This window comes from Ruditapes philippinarum, unplaced genomic scaffold, assembly GCF_026571515.1.
Source record: "Ruditapes philippinarum isolate M1 unplaced genomic scaffold, ASM2657151v2 ctg916_1_1_1_1, whole genome shotgun sequence".
In the NCBI taxonomy this organism is placed as follows: domain Eukaryota; kingdom Metazoa; phylum Mollusca; class Bivalvia; order Venerida; family Veneridae; genus Ruditapes; species Ruditapes philippinarum.
In genome coordinates, this window is record NW_026860290.1 from 221,725 (window position 1) to 238,901 (window position 17,177).

The 17,177-nt window shown below is 31.8% G+C and overlaps 1 protein-coding gene across 1 annotated transcript; it reads right to left on the reverse strand.

The window, feature by feature from the left end:
* Window positions 1–6,707: 6,707 nt before the first annotated feature.
* LOC132759558 (17-beta-hydroxysteroid dehydrogenase 14-like) lies at window positions 6,708–13,104 on the reverse strand. Its single transcript, XM_060751349.1, has 9 exons — window positions 12,986–13,104; window positions 12,050–12,088; window positions 11,475–11,560; window positions 11,299–11,365; window positions 9,947–10,038; window positions 8,904–9,008; window positions 8,139–8,206; window positions 7,752–7,900; window positions 6,708–6,784 (listed from the first exon to the last, which is right to left on the reverse strand). The coding sequence occupies exons 1-9, from the start codon at window positions 13,071–13,073 to the stop codon at window positions 6,708–6,710; spliced, it is 771 nt and encodes a 256-aa protein (XP_060607332.1). The 5' UTR covers window positions 13,074–13,104.
* Window positions 13,105–17,177: the final 4,073 nt, after the last annotated feature.

Consider the following 17,177-nt stretch of genomic DNA (forward strand, 5'->3'; position numbering starts at 1 on the left):
TGGACCAAATTTAAAAACATGAATTGAACTTATTTACAAAAGACCCACGAGTTGCATACTTTACAATGTTTTTTTTTGTCTGAGTCATTCCCTATAAAAAGACGAGTACGACAAGGATGTCCATTGTCTCCTTATATATTTATCCTAGCAATTGAACTATTGTCAATAGCTATAGACAAAATAGGAATATTGAAGGTTTTAAAATTTTTGATGTAGAGTTAAAAATAGCATGTTTGCAACTATAATATTAAATGGTTAATCAAGCAGCTTTGAAGAAACTTTGAACATATTTGAACAATTTTCCTTTAATTTCTGGTCTGAAACCTAATGACAAAAAATGTACAGTTCTCAGAATAAGTTCACTTAGAAATCAACATGATTTAATCTATTGTAGAAAAAAAAATACTCAAATATAATTTGGACCTCAGAATGTGCAAAAACATGAGGCATAACTTTCTATTCAAAATGTAACTTAATAACCAAAATAAATTACGAGACTAAATTAAACCAATTTAAAGCAGACATTAATAGATGGATGACAAGACGTTTAACAACAATTGGCAATATATCAATTTTAGAATCCTTAATTATTTCAAAACTAACCTTAATAATATCTGTTCTTCCGAATCCGCCAGAAAAATTATGAAAACAATTACACAAAAACTGTTTTGAATTTATATGGCACTCAAAAAGAGACAAAGTTAAAAGGGATGTAATTATACAAGACTTTAAATATGGAGGCTTAAATATGATAGACTTGCTAATTTTTATGAACGCAATTAAATCAAGCTGGACCAAAAGAATATTTGATGAAAATACCCATGAATTGTGGAAAGAGATAATAAAGAAAAATTTACAAAAAATAGGTGGAATCGACATATTTATAAGTTATTTAAACACAAATGATATACAGAAATTTAAAATCGAAAATACTTTCTTAAAAGTATTACTACTGTCATGGAGTAAAATAAATTTTAATAAAAATTCACAAAATCTATTAGACCAAATAATATGGCAGAATTCACACATAAAAGATAATGGATCTTTGATTATTTTTCCAAAATGGAAATGTAGAAATATCAATAAAATAAAGGATAATATTATTTCTAACACTGAAACAAAACAATTTAAAACCTTTGATCAGCTGAACTTTCTTTTGACATTCCTGATACAGAAAAAATATTTAACTTCATCAATACCCTAAGAATGGAAACGCAAACTACAACAAATTAATCAAACTTCAACGCCTAAAGAAATAAGCACTTTTGATATCATAGAAAAAACAAACACGTCCAATATCAGTAACAAGTTAACACAGATTCAAAAGCAAATAAGACCCTGTAGAATTAAAAAAAACAAGATCGCAAATAAAATGGGAAGAACGATTTCCTCAAAATGAATTTCAATGACAAAATAAATTACGAAAGCGTTTTTGTTTATTGCATAGATAATATTTTACAAAACTGTCAATATAATTTTTTACACAGGAATATTGCAACAAACTAATTTCTCCTTCAATGTAAATTAAACGAATCTATTTTTTGTGAATGATTATGGATGTTGAAAGTAAAGAGCACCTATTTTGGGACTGCCAAACGGTTCAAATATTCTGGAATAATTTATTCAAATGGCTTAATGAAACAGCATTAATGTTACGTATGACAATTTTACATCTTTCTTTCATGCTAAAAATAAGAAAACGTCGTATTTTTTTGTTTTCAAAATATTACATTTATACCAGTAAATTAAAAAAAAACTCCAGATATAAGTACAAATGTATCTTCAAAATATTTTTTTAAACAGATTAGAAATTGAAAGATTTGTTACTTTACAAAATGATAGATTAGAAGAATTTGAAAATTGCTGGATAAATCTAATTGAATTGTTTTATTTCTAATTAGTACATGCAGAGCAAAAAATGCTACTAAAGCAGTTTATTTAATCTTTTCTTTTCAACTTTTGCTCCTTTTCTTGTGTAATTTTGAAAATGAATGAACCTCTTAAAGGGAGACACAGGCAAAATTTTCATTTCTTAGTTTTGAATTTTTCATTCATTATTCTGTAAATGCCCTCAAAATAAGTATATTAGACAGTCAAAGGAACACAACTTTTCTCCATATAAAGAATTAAATGGTGGTTTCCTAACTTGACCCGCGTGGGTCAGGTTAGAGCGCTAGCATTTAACAATAGTTGTCAAAATGAACTCTGGAAACGTTAAAGAAAATGTCAAATGCATGATTTAGGCTTGCTTCAATCATACAATATCCACAATATCTGTTATTGTAACTTCAAGGGTCTGTTCTAGTCACCGGACTTGTTTTAAAACTATTTGGTGATTCTATTGGCGTCTAAATTTTGTTCAAAATATATAGATATATTTACGCTTCAAACCTAAAATATATAGTATTTAAACAGAAATTCATGCTGAAACTTCAAGAAAAGTCATTTTAACGTGATTTGAGTACATAAGATCATTTTAATATTTTTGTCATAATTTTGACTGAATATCCCTTTAATTTTTTAAAATGTTTTATACATTCTGACTAAAAACATAACAACATTAAGTTATTTTAAATTATTTAGATATCAATGAAGATTCTAAATTTATCATGGTTTGTATTCTTGTATTGTTTTATTTTTCTTAAATAAACGGGCCTTAAACGTAGTTTAAAAAAAAAAAGAAACATTGAAATTGATCACTTATATGGTTATAATATTTAACTCTAGATTTAACTGCTGAATACATTGATATAATGATGTTTAACATGTTTCCACGAATACCTTAATTTATCATCTTTAACCATAAATTATCTCTGAGCTTTGCTAAAATTAATAAATGCACAAAAAGTTGTTTCCCGTTATTTGACATACATGTATGACTAATAAGACTATGAAGTACAAAACTGTACCCATTTTTGACCTAAATCCCGATTGCGCCTCAACAAAAACACCGTATTTTTCCGCCCATTCTGTTAACCTATTATTCAATATCCGCGTAAATAATTTCCCTAAGGTACTTAACAGTGTTATTCCTCTATAATTGCTTTCATCATTAATATTGCCTTTTAAAATGTAATGGAACAACACATCCCTCTGACCAACTTTCAGTAAAATATCCCTAAGTAAATATTTTATTAAATAACGACAATAAGAAAGGTAATAATATATGTTTGCCATATATAAAAAATAATTAATATATTCATCTGGCCCACTACTTTCTGATTAATTGCTTTTAAAATACAAACCTCTTTTATTTGGAAAATGATCCTTTTGTATACCAATTTTCTCTATCATTTATTTATTTTTGTTTATCAACAGTCCAATTTACAAAGATACGAGTGCTGGTCCGGTGGCGTATACAGATGCAAGCGGTGCTCATATTATTTAAGAGACCAATTTAGATAAACCACCGTTATCACCACCACCAGTAAACAAGGGGGCAGGGGACCTAAAAATGAACAATTTTGTGTTTCAGTGTGACCAGAAACACAATTCCAAATATTTCAAAATCTGTTTCACAGGCAGATAACCAGTTGCACAGCAAATATTCAATAATATATGACATATTGAAGAAAATAATAGTTTGCATGCATTGTTCCTTAAAAAATGACTGAGCAATTTATATTTACCCCCACCCAGCTAAAATCACACTTGAAATATACCAATATGGGCAATCTTCATGAAGGTGCAGCATACTCCAGAATCCGTCCGACTCCTTTAAAAATATCACTAACACGCAATGCAAGCTATGGCAGCTTCAAAAATAACCATTAAAGTGTCTGTCATACGTTTAAATTTATCCGAAATGTCTTACTTGTTACGCGCCAACTGTCAAACCTTCATTTTTAGCTTTTACACCTCCATTCGGAGAGTAAGAAATAAATACAAAGCTACCAAAATGCTTAGTTTCGGGTAAAAACCCAAAAATACTTCTCATTTCCTACACACAAACAAGAAAGAATTACAATGACAGAGAAATATCAGAAGTTTCCAGTACCTTCAAAACACCAAGTCTTAGTTATTAAAAATATTGACCGGTGCCATCATTTGAATATGCTCCCCCCTCCCTCAAGAAAAATGCATGGGAATAAAATCGGTATCCGATAAACGTTTGACAGAGTACTCACTTTTTATGCGAGCGTCTACATGATCGTACCGGAAGTGCTAGAAGTCACCTTTCATATCAATTTAGAATGCATAGAAGATATTCAGTGATATTTTGATAATTCTGTGATATTTACATTTGTGTTTTAAATGTTAAATTTAATTTTATTTTGTTATTTATATATTCTAGAAAACATATAATTACTTGTCACAACTACATACTTGTACACATTTTATCATAAATAGCAGTATATGCATTAAATGTTATCGTTTTAACACAAATAAATTGCCTGTTTAATAATGTTTATTATCATGTGTTTTAAATATGTATTTATATAAAAAAAATTGTACATTATTATATTTTTGTTGGTATCTTAACAATATAAAATGAACCAACATACTAGTAAAGTAAGTTACACCATAAGCAAAAAAATTGTTCCCCTGATACTAAATGTATACAATGTATATTTTACTTCTTATGCTATGTTATAACATATTGAATTTCTGTAAACCAATCTTTAAGTAAGTTATTACCTTACACAAATATATATGTGCACTCTAACAATTTCAAGAGTTATCTTCCCCTTAAAAATAGTATTTTAAACATTTTGCATGTATACTTTTATAACCTCAAGAGTAATACATGAACGTATTATATGTACATTTTTATATAAAACAAAAACACATTCATATTGGAAAGTCTGTCATACAATAAATGATTATGTTGATATTTTTTCCAAAAATATACACGTGTACTTTTATGCTTTCAAGAGTTATCTACCCCTTAAAAATAGTATTTAATACAAAAAGTTATTGATTTACACAAATATACATAGGTACTTTTATAATTTGATGAGTTATTTACCCAGCAAATGACCCCTTTGATTTTGAGGTGATATTGACCTTGTAGGTCAATAACTAAAGAATGCTTAGGCCTAGAAACTAAAAACCTAATATGATGATTGCTCATGACCAGCAAAAAACCTTTCTTGATTTTGAGGTCAAGGGGTCAAATGTCAAGGTCACATTGACCTTGTAAGTAAAAACGGTTTCCGGTCAATAACTAAAAAACCCATAGGCCTAGGAACTTCAAACATGGTATGTTGATTGTTTATGACCAGCAGATGACCCTTATTTACTTTGGAATGAGCCTATGAACTTCAAACGTGGAGGGTGCATTTGACTTGACCAGTAGATGACCCCTGTTGATTTTGGGGTCAAAGGGTCAAACATCAAGGTTGCATTGACCTTATAAAATCATTTCCGTTTAATAAACTTGACAAGCAATGGGCTGTCGGCGCTCAAAAGGTGCATTGGTCTTGGCCAGTAGATGACCCCTATTGACTTTGGGGCCAGGTGTCAAAGGTCAATGTTGCATTGACCTTGTATTTTAAAATGGTTTTCTATCAGTAACTTGACAGCCTATGGACCTTTGACCTTCAAGCTAAACAGATGCATTGCTTTTGGTCAAAAGATGACATCAATGGAATTTTTGCGTTAAATGGTCAGAGGTCAAGAATACCTTGACCTTATAGGTAACAACGCTTTCTGATCAATATCCCAACTCATAGGCCCTTTACCTTCAAAATTCACAGGTTCATAGGTCTTGGCCAGTAGATAACCCCTATTGATTTAAGGGTCAAAGGTCAATGTCATATTGGCCTTGTATGTAAAGACTGTTTCTGACCAATAACTCAACAACTCAAGTTTCCTTGGTTGATATTTTTTTTTTATTTAACTTAAAATCCTTTTGGTATATACATTTCAAGGACTTATGTAATATAACAATTTGGCTGTCATTAATGATTCCTACATGATTCATAAAATTCATGCATATATTATTTAGTAAGATCTGTAATTACTCTGTCATAAAATTGCTGCACACAACCTAAATTTATTAATTAAACCGAATCTGACATTTTCAGTTTTCTGAGTATTATATTACACGATCGTTCACAAGGAGGCATTGGCAGAGTGACAAAACAACATATGGAAAGGGTAAATTCATTTATTGTTACAAGTTTTGATAAGTTTATTTTCAATAATCCATAAGGCCATATAGCCCATAAGGACATTAATATATGGCAATACAGTATATAGCATAAATGTACGAAACAAATGAAACAACGGAGAAGGTTGACAAATAATAATCTGTCTCCCTGATTGAATATCTGATGTTATATAATTATACTATACCTAATTCCGGTTGGGTATGATTTTGATTTTACAATGAGACATTTTACAGTGTTTTTAGAACAAGATTTTTACCCTCTTTTCAACCGAAATTAAATAATGTTGTATGGCATATAATGTAAATTTCGAGTAAAATGTGACATATACCCTTGTGAAATTTCACATCGAACAATATGAAAACCAGAACTCTATTTTATAAAGTACATTAATAACAAATACATTCAATAATGACATGCAATATACAAAATGTATAGAAAATTAACCCATTACTTGAAAAAAACTCTCTACTAGGAGTACTCGCAACTGCACCTATACTGTATACATGTACTTAACTTTCAAAACTATTTCATCAATAAAGTAATGGATTCTTGACTATAATAACAAGTAATAACAATTAGAAGTCAAAAGTTCTATTTTACACCTATTCCGATTTCGCATCCACCGGTGCACATAAGTTTTGCACCAGTTGTGAAAGTGGCTTCTGTTGCTAAAAATAGACATGCCAAACCTATTTCACGTGGCTCTCCAAATCGTCCAAGTTGCTAAATATAAATAAAATGAAAATAACCTATTAGAATTCAATTACAATAATACCTTTAGCAAACTGAAAAGTTATGATATGAAAAAACAGCATACTTTACTTTTGACCACTGAAATACAGACAGTTTGAATTTTCTAGGCATACAATAATGTATAACTTTTACTTTTAAAAGTTTGTAAAGCATTTGAACTAAGATAAATTATAAGTGAAAACAATCTATTTGGATAGTATCGGCGTATCTGAAGTTCGGGGACCAACAACCACCTTATTATCTGACGCCATAACACGTTGTCAATGTGGCAAGCGTTCAATTTAATTAGTGCGTAGCAACCAAGCAAGTACGAAACTGTATTACTTTCGATTACAGAAAAAAGAAAGCAAAATATATCAAAATATCAAGTGGTTTAGAACTGTGTTTGTTTGCTTGATTGTTTGTTCTTTTATTAGATATTCAACACCAACACAGTAATAGTCCTACGATGATCTACTTCGTGCATTCAATATTTCAGACTTCCAGCGAGCACCTTGGTTAACCACCGATCTTCCGCAAATTAACTGGATGGGTTTCTCACATGAAAGCTTCTTATGTTTCTGACAGGACCTTAATCACTTGGTCACGGAGGCTATAATAATTGATATGTTACGTACCGACCAATTTTTCACTATTTTTGCTTTGTCCCCTTCTTGTTCCAACCACTTTTGAAGCAATGGTGTATTTATTGGTCCAGGGCATACCCTTCACAAATTAAAAATAATTTTGTTCATCATATTCATCATTATCATCATTATCATTATTATTATTATTATTATTATTATTATTATTATTATCATCATCATCATCATTATTCCATTATCATCATCATCATTATCACCATCATTATCATTATCATCATTATTCTATCATCAATATTACCATCAACACAACCGCCAGCAGTATCAACAGCAACATCATAATCAGCATTAACATTACAATCATCATCACCACTTGTACCATCACAACCCCTACTATCACTACCACCACCATTTTCAACATCAACAACACCATCGTTATCATTAGCACAACTATCATCATCATCATTATCATCTTCACAACCACTATCATTATCATTATCATAAATTTCCTATTTTCATTTCTCCGACTTTATCTATGACATATGTATCTGGATCAGGCATGGCCCGACTTCACTTTGTAGGATGACATGCCTACATTTTGCTTGCATTGCCCTGTTATACCCTCAAATCATATGAAAATTGAAATCAGTATCATACATGTACGTAAAAGAAAAATTAGTGTACTTACGTATTGACTCTAACACCATTCTTGGCCTCGTCAATAGCCAACGCTTTTGACAACGGGATAATAACACCCTTAAAAGATGAAGAAGAAAGCAACATGAAATGAGCCGTGTCACGACAAAACCAACATAATGGCTTTGTGACCAGCATGGATCAAGACCAGCCTGCGCATCCGCGTAGTCTGATCAGAATCCATGCTGTTGGCTATCAGTTTCTCTATTTGTATTAGGGTGTGTAAGCGAACAGCATGGATCCTGATCAGACTGCGCGGATGCGTAACAAAGCTTTGTAACAAAGGCTGTTTGCTGTATACATGTATCAAATGAAGTATAATTATACGGAATGTGTACCGTGGATTCCGACGATGGTATATATTATATTAAACTTGAAATAAAAATAATAAAAATACCAATATGATAATTCTTTCTATCATTTTATTTTTATTTCACCTGTCTTTACAAGTATGAACTTTAACAGAACAGAACAGTTCTTTTATTTTTCGTTTGACTTTAGGACGTCGTCATTTTCATAATAATTTTCTAGTAACATGTACATTTGACTGAGGTTTGGTTTGAAAACAGAATAATAATATTAATTAATCACTTTCGTTGCTTTTACATGGGCAAAAAAGGCTGAATGTGAGATCTTTCCCTACCAATAAAACTAGAAAGTATTCATAAGACCTTTGCAGTGTTGGTCCATTATTAAAAATAAGCCAATATTTTTATTATTGAATACAAACTTATATCCATGAAACGTAGAATGTTACCTTTGAGGAACAATAAGTTGGTGTTTCTGCCTGGGCATTTGTCCCACTAAAACTCGACATGTTTACAATACTGCCTTTAGTCTTCCGAAGATGAGGTAATGCATACTAAAACACGTCAACAAACTACATGTTATTACAAAGAAACGTTAAGCTTCTGTACGTCGGTTCTAAGAGCAATGATTTCGTTAATCATTTCTTTTATTATTTTTACTTTTCTTTATTTTTTTAACCACGTTTAAGGTCTGTTTATTTATACTTACTTACACTATACTAGTACATTCATTTTAAATTTCGCAATTATGAGTGTTAATAACATAATATAATCATACTTATGTTGTTGTAGTAGTAGATATTTTCAATAATTACTTACGAAGTGCTTAAACGTGAATGTCTTTAATAAAATGGAGAAGATATTTCGATATGATGGGTTAATCATTTCCTAAAATTAAAATATACATGTATTCCTTTTTCAAAATTAAAAAAGAACTTCAAGCAGCAGCTTTATACACTTTCATGGTCAATTCAGAAAACAGTTGTAACATAGAATTCCTCAGCTATGTAACATTTATAAATATTGTATGGAAACAGAAGAAACTGTTCAGGAAAAATATAGTCGGCTGCTTCTTTATATAGGGCTTTATCCGTTAAGCAATGAATTTATGCATGCTCGTTTCTCTATACAGGAAATATACAAATCATATTTTCCTCTTACAGATATTTCAGAAGAATTTTAAAATTTAAAAAAAAATCATTTTAAACTACAAGCTGAAGAGATTTCAAATTTATATAATTTTGAGCGAATTTTTACAAAGCAAAACAAAATCATTCTGAACTGTAAGATATTCATTGTGTTTAACTGTAAGATATTAAAACAAAAATTCATTAATTGAGCCGCGTCACGACAAAACCAACATAGTGTACTTGCGACCAGCATTGATCCAGACCAACCTGCGCATTCGCGCAGTCTGACCAGGATCCATGCTGGTCGCAAACGCACTGTGTTAGCTTTGTCGTAACACGGCTCAATTACATTTTTAACCTACCTTACACATTGCAAACATGCTCACGACGTTAACATTGAGGATTTGCCGGAAACTATCAACAGTTAACTCGTCAATCAGATGATTGCCATGATCTTAAATTAAACAAATACCGGTAAAATTTAGAGTGCCTTCCTTTCGCACTATGTTCCGTAGTAAATATAGGCAGGGAACCAGATTAATACGGTATAATCTGGAGTTCCTTCCCCTTACACGATAATCCGTAGTAAATGTAGGCAGGGAACTAGATATATACGGTATAATCTGGAGTTCCTTCCCTTGACACTATGTTCCGTAGTAAATGTAGGCAGGACACCTGATATGTACGGTATAATCTAGAGTTCCTTCCCTTTACACTATGTTCCGTAGTAAATGTGGACAGGGAACCATATTAATACGGTATAATCTTAAGTTCCTTCACTTGACACGATAATCCGTAGTAAATGTAGGCAGGGAACAAAAATTATACCGTATTGCTGTTCCAACAATACAATAAATTGGTAAAATTCTTACCGATATATCAACCTTATATCTACAAAAACCTTTGAATTGCCGAAAAGAAATGGTTGCGCAATTAATATTTTTGATGTGTTTGGAATTTTTTTGTTTTCTTGCAATTATTTTAGAAAAGTCCGCTTGTGTATATGGAATTGTTTTTACTTCTTTTATCAATCACTTCTAATTTCATCAGGAGTGTGCATTCAATAGTGTTACCGCGATTTTTTTTATTATTATTATTTCTAAAATTATTAAATTTTAATGCAAAAAATTATAGGTTCAATTTTCTTAAGTATCCAGAACTTTACCAAAATTTGCCCATCCCTGTTTATAGAGGATATTCAAGTTTTTTTTTCTATAAATAAATGATTTTTTCCATAGAGTTGTATGAAAATAAAAATTTCATGAAAGAAATGTGACCATTTTCATGCCACAAGATAAAAATAAATCATGTTTTTATAGAAAAAAACTTGAATTTTCTGTTTATTATATACATTTTTCTCTTTTTTGACATTACAATCTAAAAGACTTTCCTTTAAATTTGTGTACTGAACGTAGTCCGACAAGACACTTCTGAAAACGGACATATGTTTCACCGCAATGAAAGTTAATATTTTTTACAGTGAAAATACGGAAATTGAAAATACGCCTTTTATTTATCAATATTTCTCAATATTTCATTTATAAGAATATAATAAAACAAGTTGTTTAGTTTTTCCGATATACAAAATCAAAATTTTATCACTAGAAAGCCTCATAGCTTCCCTTTTTACCTGCTTCCTTGGAAATTTATACATGTAGATTAAGTTAAAGTATTTGAATTTTAATAAATAAGTACTATAGAAAATTCAACATACGTATTCCAACGTCGTTAATAAGGCAATCAATTTTACTGTGCTTCTCAACAGTCCAGTCAATACTTTTCTGAAAAACACAAATACACAATTACAATAATCTGTAAATTGACTAAATTCTGTAAATAGCGTGATTATATTCAGTACACTTGTTAATGATAAAGTTTCCATTAACTTACCTTTATTTCTTCTTCGTTAGTAACATCACAGTGTATATATGAAACATTTCCAGGTCCTGGTATACTAAGTGTATTGCCAACTTTATCTGAAATGATATTTTTCTTGACAACTTTAAACATGCAATTGTACAACAAAAACAATTTTAACTGTGGCAGTAAGTTGAATTCTTTTTACCAGAAACAGCCAAATGAAAATAAGGTACTTTTGAATTTGTGTATAGAAATTTATGTTTTTATTATTGAAATAAAATATGTGGACGTACTATGAGTATAGGTTCCAAACTTAATTGATGTCAGAACCGAATGACAAAAATATGCGCTTCTTGCGAGATCAGTGCAGTTTGATCAGGATCCATGCTGTTTGCTGTCAGTTTCTCTACTTGTTATAGGGTTTGTAAGCGAACAACATGGATCCTGATCAGACTGCGGGGATGCGCAGGCTGGTCTGGATCCATGCTGGTCGCAAACCCATTATGTTGGTTTTGTCATGACGCGGCTCATATCTTACTGGTGTCTTAAGTTGACAACGATGTTTGTACAGCTTTGCTTTTCGAGAATTCACATTAAAAACTTACCGTTTATATCAAACACGACCACTGTTCCGCCATTTTCGACTGAAAGAAAAATTTTAATCACTTCTTTGTTTTAAATTTATCAGAAATAATAAGTAGATCTTCATTTCTAATCACAAGACTATTACGCCATGATATCCATCAAATGTCATTGAAACCATTACACTCGCTAATAATTACTAGGCAATTTTAAATGCCCCCCAAAAATAAGCCTTTTGGCAATTCAAATGTTGTGCTTTTGTTTGTGTTTTTATGTACGACTTTGTATCAATATTAAGAAACACAGTTTTGAACTCATTGTTATACATTGATATGACTTTCGTAGAGAACTAATGAATATTATTGAGTTGATTCGCTGGTACAGAAATCATGTGAGATTACTAGCTTTCCTGGATAACTTACCAGGAAATACCCATTTCTTCGCAAGTAACCGACTATTAAACACACATGATTTCAGAATATCAAACGTGAATGACAATTGACCATTAGACTCAATGTCCGAAAACAAATTGCCATGGCGGAGAAATTACGCATTGCTGAGGATAGAACCAGCGCCCACTAGATTAATTGTCCGACGCTCTCCCTATTGAGATTGTATCATTAAAATAAATTGTCGATGTTGGTATATCTGTTATAGTTTACCCTCAGTTCATGGCAGTAAACCATTTTGAATTATCCAGAGGACAGTTCAATCACCGTTCCCGAGCAAGCTGTCAAGCTGTTAGCCAGCACTAGTGTCTTCACTTTAGTAAGAAACAGGGCCCGGGCCGCTCGTCATATTTAGTCACCCCGATCGTTAATGTCACTCTTTCAACAAATATAGGTTATTTATGCACTTAAATATAAGTCAACGGTTTTCTGATATGATTCCATATGCTTAAATGTTTAAAAATATCATTTGTCAATGATATAAACATTTTAGCAAGCGATAATTCTCACCAAAAACTTCGACGCATCCTTTACCAATACCACTACATCCACCAGTTATAATAGCTACTTTATCTTTAAAACGTAATCCACTAGCCATGGTTGATCTCTGTTTCTTGATTTAGACTGTAAAGTGAACAGAAATGCAAAAAGCTAAAATAACATACAATTTTGTTATTATGTATAATAACTTGTATTGTTCTTTCCTTTTAAAAGAAAATAAGCCTTTTCATATACATGTTGCGATATACAAAGAGGAGAGGGGATGTATCGTTAACCTATTTCCGTAGTGCTATAAGTGAGGCAAAAGAAATGATGATGTAAAAACGGCGGATAAATTTCTCATACGGTTTATGTGGTAAGCAACTAAGTCTCCAGTCCTGTTTTAATCAGTCTTGAAGATATATTTACTGTCAAAATGATATGTGACAAATATAATTTCTTGCCACACATTTTCTTAAGGGTAATAATATGTTTCCAATACACTAACAGTTAGAAAAGCAAAGAGTTTTTTCTGATTGTAAAGACGTTTGTCTTGAAAAAGACTAGATCTATATTTTTAGATGAAACCTTTGTAATTTAACAAACAAAGGTAGAATATCTCTTAAAATAATATTTCAGGCAAAGATGTGAATGTTTACGTTGATCATCAGCACATATTGTTTGCTTAAAGAAATCATCAGAAGCTACTAAAGCTACTAAAGTTATCATTAGGCACTAAAGCACAAAACGCATGATAAACTTGAAGTATTAGCAGCAGACATTTATTATCTATGACCTGATATGTAAATACAATGTATGTGTGTTGCAATGAATTATATGCCATTGATACTGTTTTAACAATAAATTTCCGTTTAAGTACTACGGTGCATACATATCACCTTACATTATACGTATGATCTTCGTGGGGCAAAAATATACATGTAGTAGACGGTTATTTTTTTTCTCCATAATTTTTCCGATATTTCATTATATTTATTTGGGTAAGGTGTATAACCCTTCTCGTTCTAGTGAGAAACAAATACGTAAAATGTTTTTGGAAAAGGGTCAACATTTAAAATTTAAAATTAAGGAAAGTGAAACCGTGTATTTGAACACTCGCGCAATTTCATTCAAGGACAAACAGGTACGTTCCCAGGAAACATAGAATGTATGGGTTCCCCTCTTAAATGACCGTCCTTAGCATCCCGTAAAATGATAAAAAATTGTGTACATGAACAGCCATATTTTCTGCAAGCACATGTAGTACGTCAATATATTTTTTTTCTTTTGGGAATTTAGGAGACATAGCAAGAGTGTATTCGTTTTGTTCTTATAAACAAGAGCGATCAGTAATCACATGTGTCGCCTCATGATGGCCAATTTCATGTTTGGACAAATTTTGTGACAGACGGACAGACAGATGGACAGTGCACAACTAGACTTGGTACTCATCATTCCTGTAAAGTTTGGATAAAATTGCACCAGAAGTTTATGAGGAGAAGTCCGGACAAGCTTTTGCGTGTCTGGCAACACACAGAAAAAAACACCTTTTTATCAAAGGGCCATAACTCAGCCAAAAATCATTCAACCGGAAAACCCGTGCAATATGCGCAAGGACTTGAGCTACAGATCAATCCTGTAAAGTTTCATTGAAATTGCATTAGGGGTATAAGAGAAGTAGTCCGGACAAACTTTAAAATTAAAAATTATTAAAGGGCCATAACTCTGACAAAAACCATTGAACCGGAAAATGCTGACAATATGCACAACTACACTTGGTACTGATCATTCCTGTAAAGTTTGGATGAAATTGCACCAGTAGTTTATGAGGAGTAGTCCGGACAAGTTTTGTGACGGACGGACGGACAAACAGACAGACAGACGGACAGACAGACGACGGAGAAGTGATCCCTATATGTCGCCACTACTCCGTAGAGGCGACACAAAAAGATAATACAATGTAATACTTACCTGTCAAAATGATACGACCAAACTAAATAAATGTATCACAAAAATCCATCTTTACACCAGTAAATATTTGCCTCACTTAAAACAAACCAGAAATAATTTAACAATCACCTCCTCCGCGCCCATAACCCCAATCCCCCGCTCCTGAGTAAAGAACTGTTCACTTATAGAGAAGAATATGTAGAAGTGTAAGACGCCAGGTAGCTCAACAGACAAAGCTCCGGATCCGTTCCAGATGGCCCCGGGTTCGAGTCCTGATAGCCCCTTACATAGTCACAGGAACAAATACCATACAAGAATAATAATAGAATTAGAAACTGACTTTATACTTTCATAATAATCTCACATTTGATGTTCTAAAGAGTATAACAATACATTACTCAATTGACATTTGGCGACCTTTCTTATACAACTTTTTATGTGTATAACAAAGTGCTTACCTGTATTCAAGTAGTTTTCCACACTACTCAACAATTAAATCAGTATAACAGTTACTTACTGTACATGTGCAACGATGACCGATCTATGTAAATACAGTGTGCGGTTTAAAATAGCAAAATATCGACATGTTGGCCTAGTTAGCAATATCATATCTTATAAATGTTTCTGATACAAGTTAAGATGAAATGCTGACCTTGCTTGCAAGTTTACATAGGTGTTATGTCAATGAAATAATTCGATCAAAATTTTAAGGTGATTCTGCTTTGTCAGCCATGTTTGTTTTCACTATGTGGGTCCAAAGTGAAAGTAGGCCAAAATTCATATAACAACAAAGCTCACATTGTTATATGATGAGCCATTTGCAAGTACACTTCCAGTTCTATGTTTTAAAGAATATTTTAAACAAAAATAAAAATGATAACAATAAGAAAAATTACCTTGAATGTGCTACATTTCTGAAGACCAAAAACATTCTGTTGCAAAGTTTTATTCACATTTCATGAATGGCAAAATCCTTTTTAAAGTCTGTTTTAGTGCCTACAAAAGCTACTTTTTGCAGAAAATACAAAAAACTTTAAAAAATATAAACCTTAGGAAAGTAGTTTATCTGACCTTGAAAAAACATGGCCACCATGACATGTGTAAAAAAGTAGTACCATGAAAATAAACATCATTTATCTATCTCTTGTGTACATGACAAACAGACACACTTCACTGTTACACATAAAAAAGGTTAGATTTAAAGTTTGATTGTGTTTTCATTTTAATTGTAGTTCATAAGGCTATAAATGATGATTGTTTTCTTGCACTACTTTTTTACAAAAAATAATGGAGGCCATATGCTTAGAAGGACATGAGATATGGATTTATTTGGAGTTAAGTTTTGAAAGATTTTTGTATTTGCGGCAAAAAATAGCTTTTGTAGGCACTAAAACAGACTTAAAAAAGGATTTTGCCATTCATGAAATGTGCATAAAACTTTGCAACAGAATGTTTTTGGTCTTCAGAAATGTAGCACATTCAAGGTAAATATTCTTATTGTTATCATTTTTATTTTTGTTTATAATTGTCCTTAAAATATAAACCTGGAAGTGTACTTTCAAATGGTTCATCATTTTAAAATAAGAGCTTTGTTGTTATATGAATTTTGGCCTACTTTCACTTTGGACAGACTTTGTGAAAACAAACATGGCTGACAAAGCGGAATCACCTTAAGTGTTTGCCAGCTACTATGTCCTTTTAGGGCACATAACTCTAAACAAATAATAACACGAAATAAGGACGGTGAAAAGTCGATAAGGGATAAGGATGGTAAAAAGTCGAAATAACGAAACCACGATTATGAATTTCGATATCATTTCGTGTTTTCACCATCGTACTTTCGAACTTTCACCATCGTGGTTTCGTTGTTCCGTTATTTCGAATTTTCACCCTTTCCATCAATGTATTTTCGACTTTTTACCATCGTAGATTTTGTCATTTCAAATTGTCGTCATCCCAACTTCAAATTTTCATCATCTTGATTTCGTATTTCACCATTTTACTTTCGACTTTTTATACAGGTTTTGCACCTGTATTTCGCAAGGGGCAGGACGTGAAGTGGTTGCACTCTTGGTTCAAGCGAACGAATTGGTTGCAAACTTGACAAAATGGTGAACACGGCGTGTTTTTTTGAAACGGGTGAACGAATTTTTGCCAGGCAAGTGGGTTTCTTTGTTATTTTGAAGTCCATTGTATGTCTATTCCATAATGCAATATATATGCCACACTCGGTTAAAGGTTTCAGCATCCTAGATTCTGTTTTGACGAAGTT

Bases quoted from the DNA above. Each gene is read 5' to 3' on its own strand.
- LOC132759558 (XM_060751349.1), bottom strand. From the start codon at position 13,073: ATGGCTAGTGGATTACGTTTTAAAGATAAAGTAGCTATTATAACTGGT. The intron at 11,366-11,474 runs GTAAGTTAATGG...TGTGTTTTTCAG, and splicing joins CTAACGAAGAAGAAATAAAG to AAAAGTATTGACTGGACTGT. The intron at 9,009-9,946 runs GTAGGTTAAAAA...GACGTGTTTTAG, and splicing joins GCATGTTTGCAATGTGTAAG to TATGCATTACCTCATCTTCG.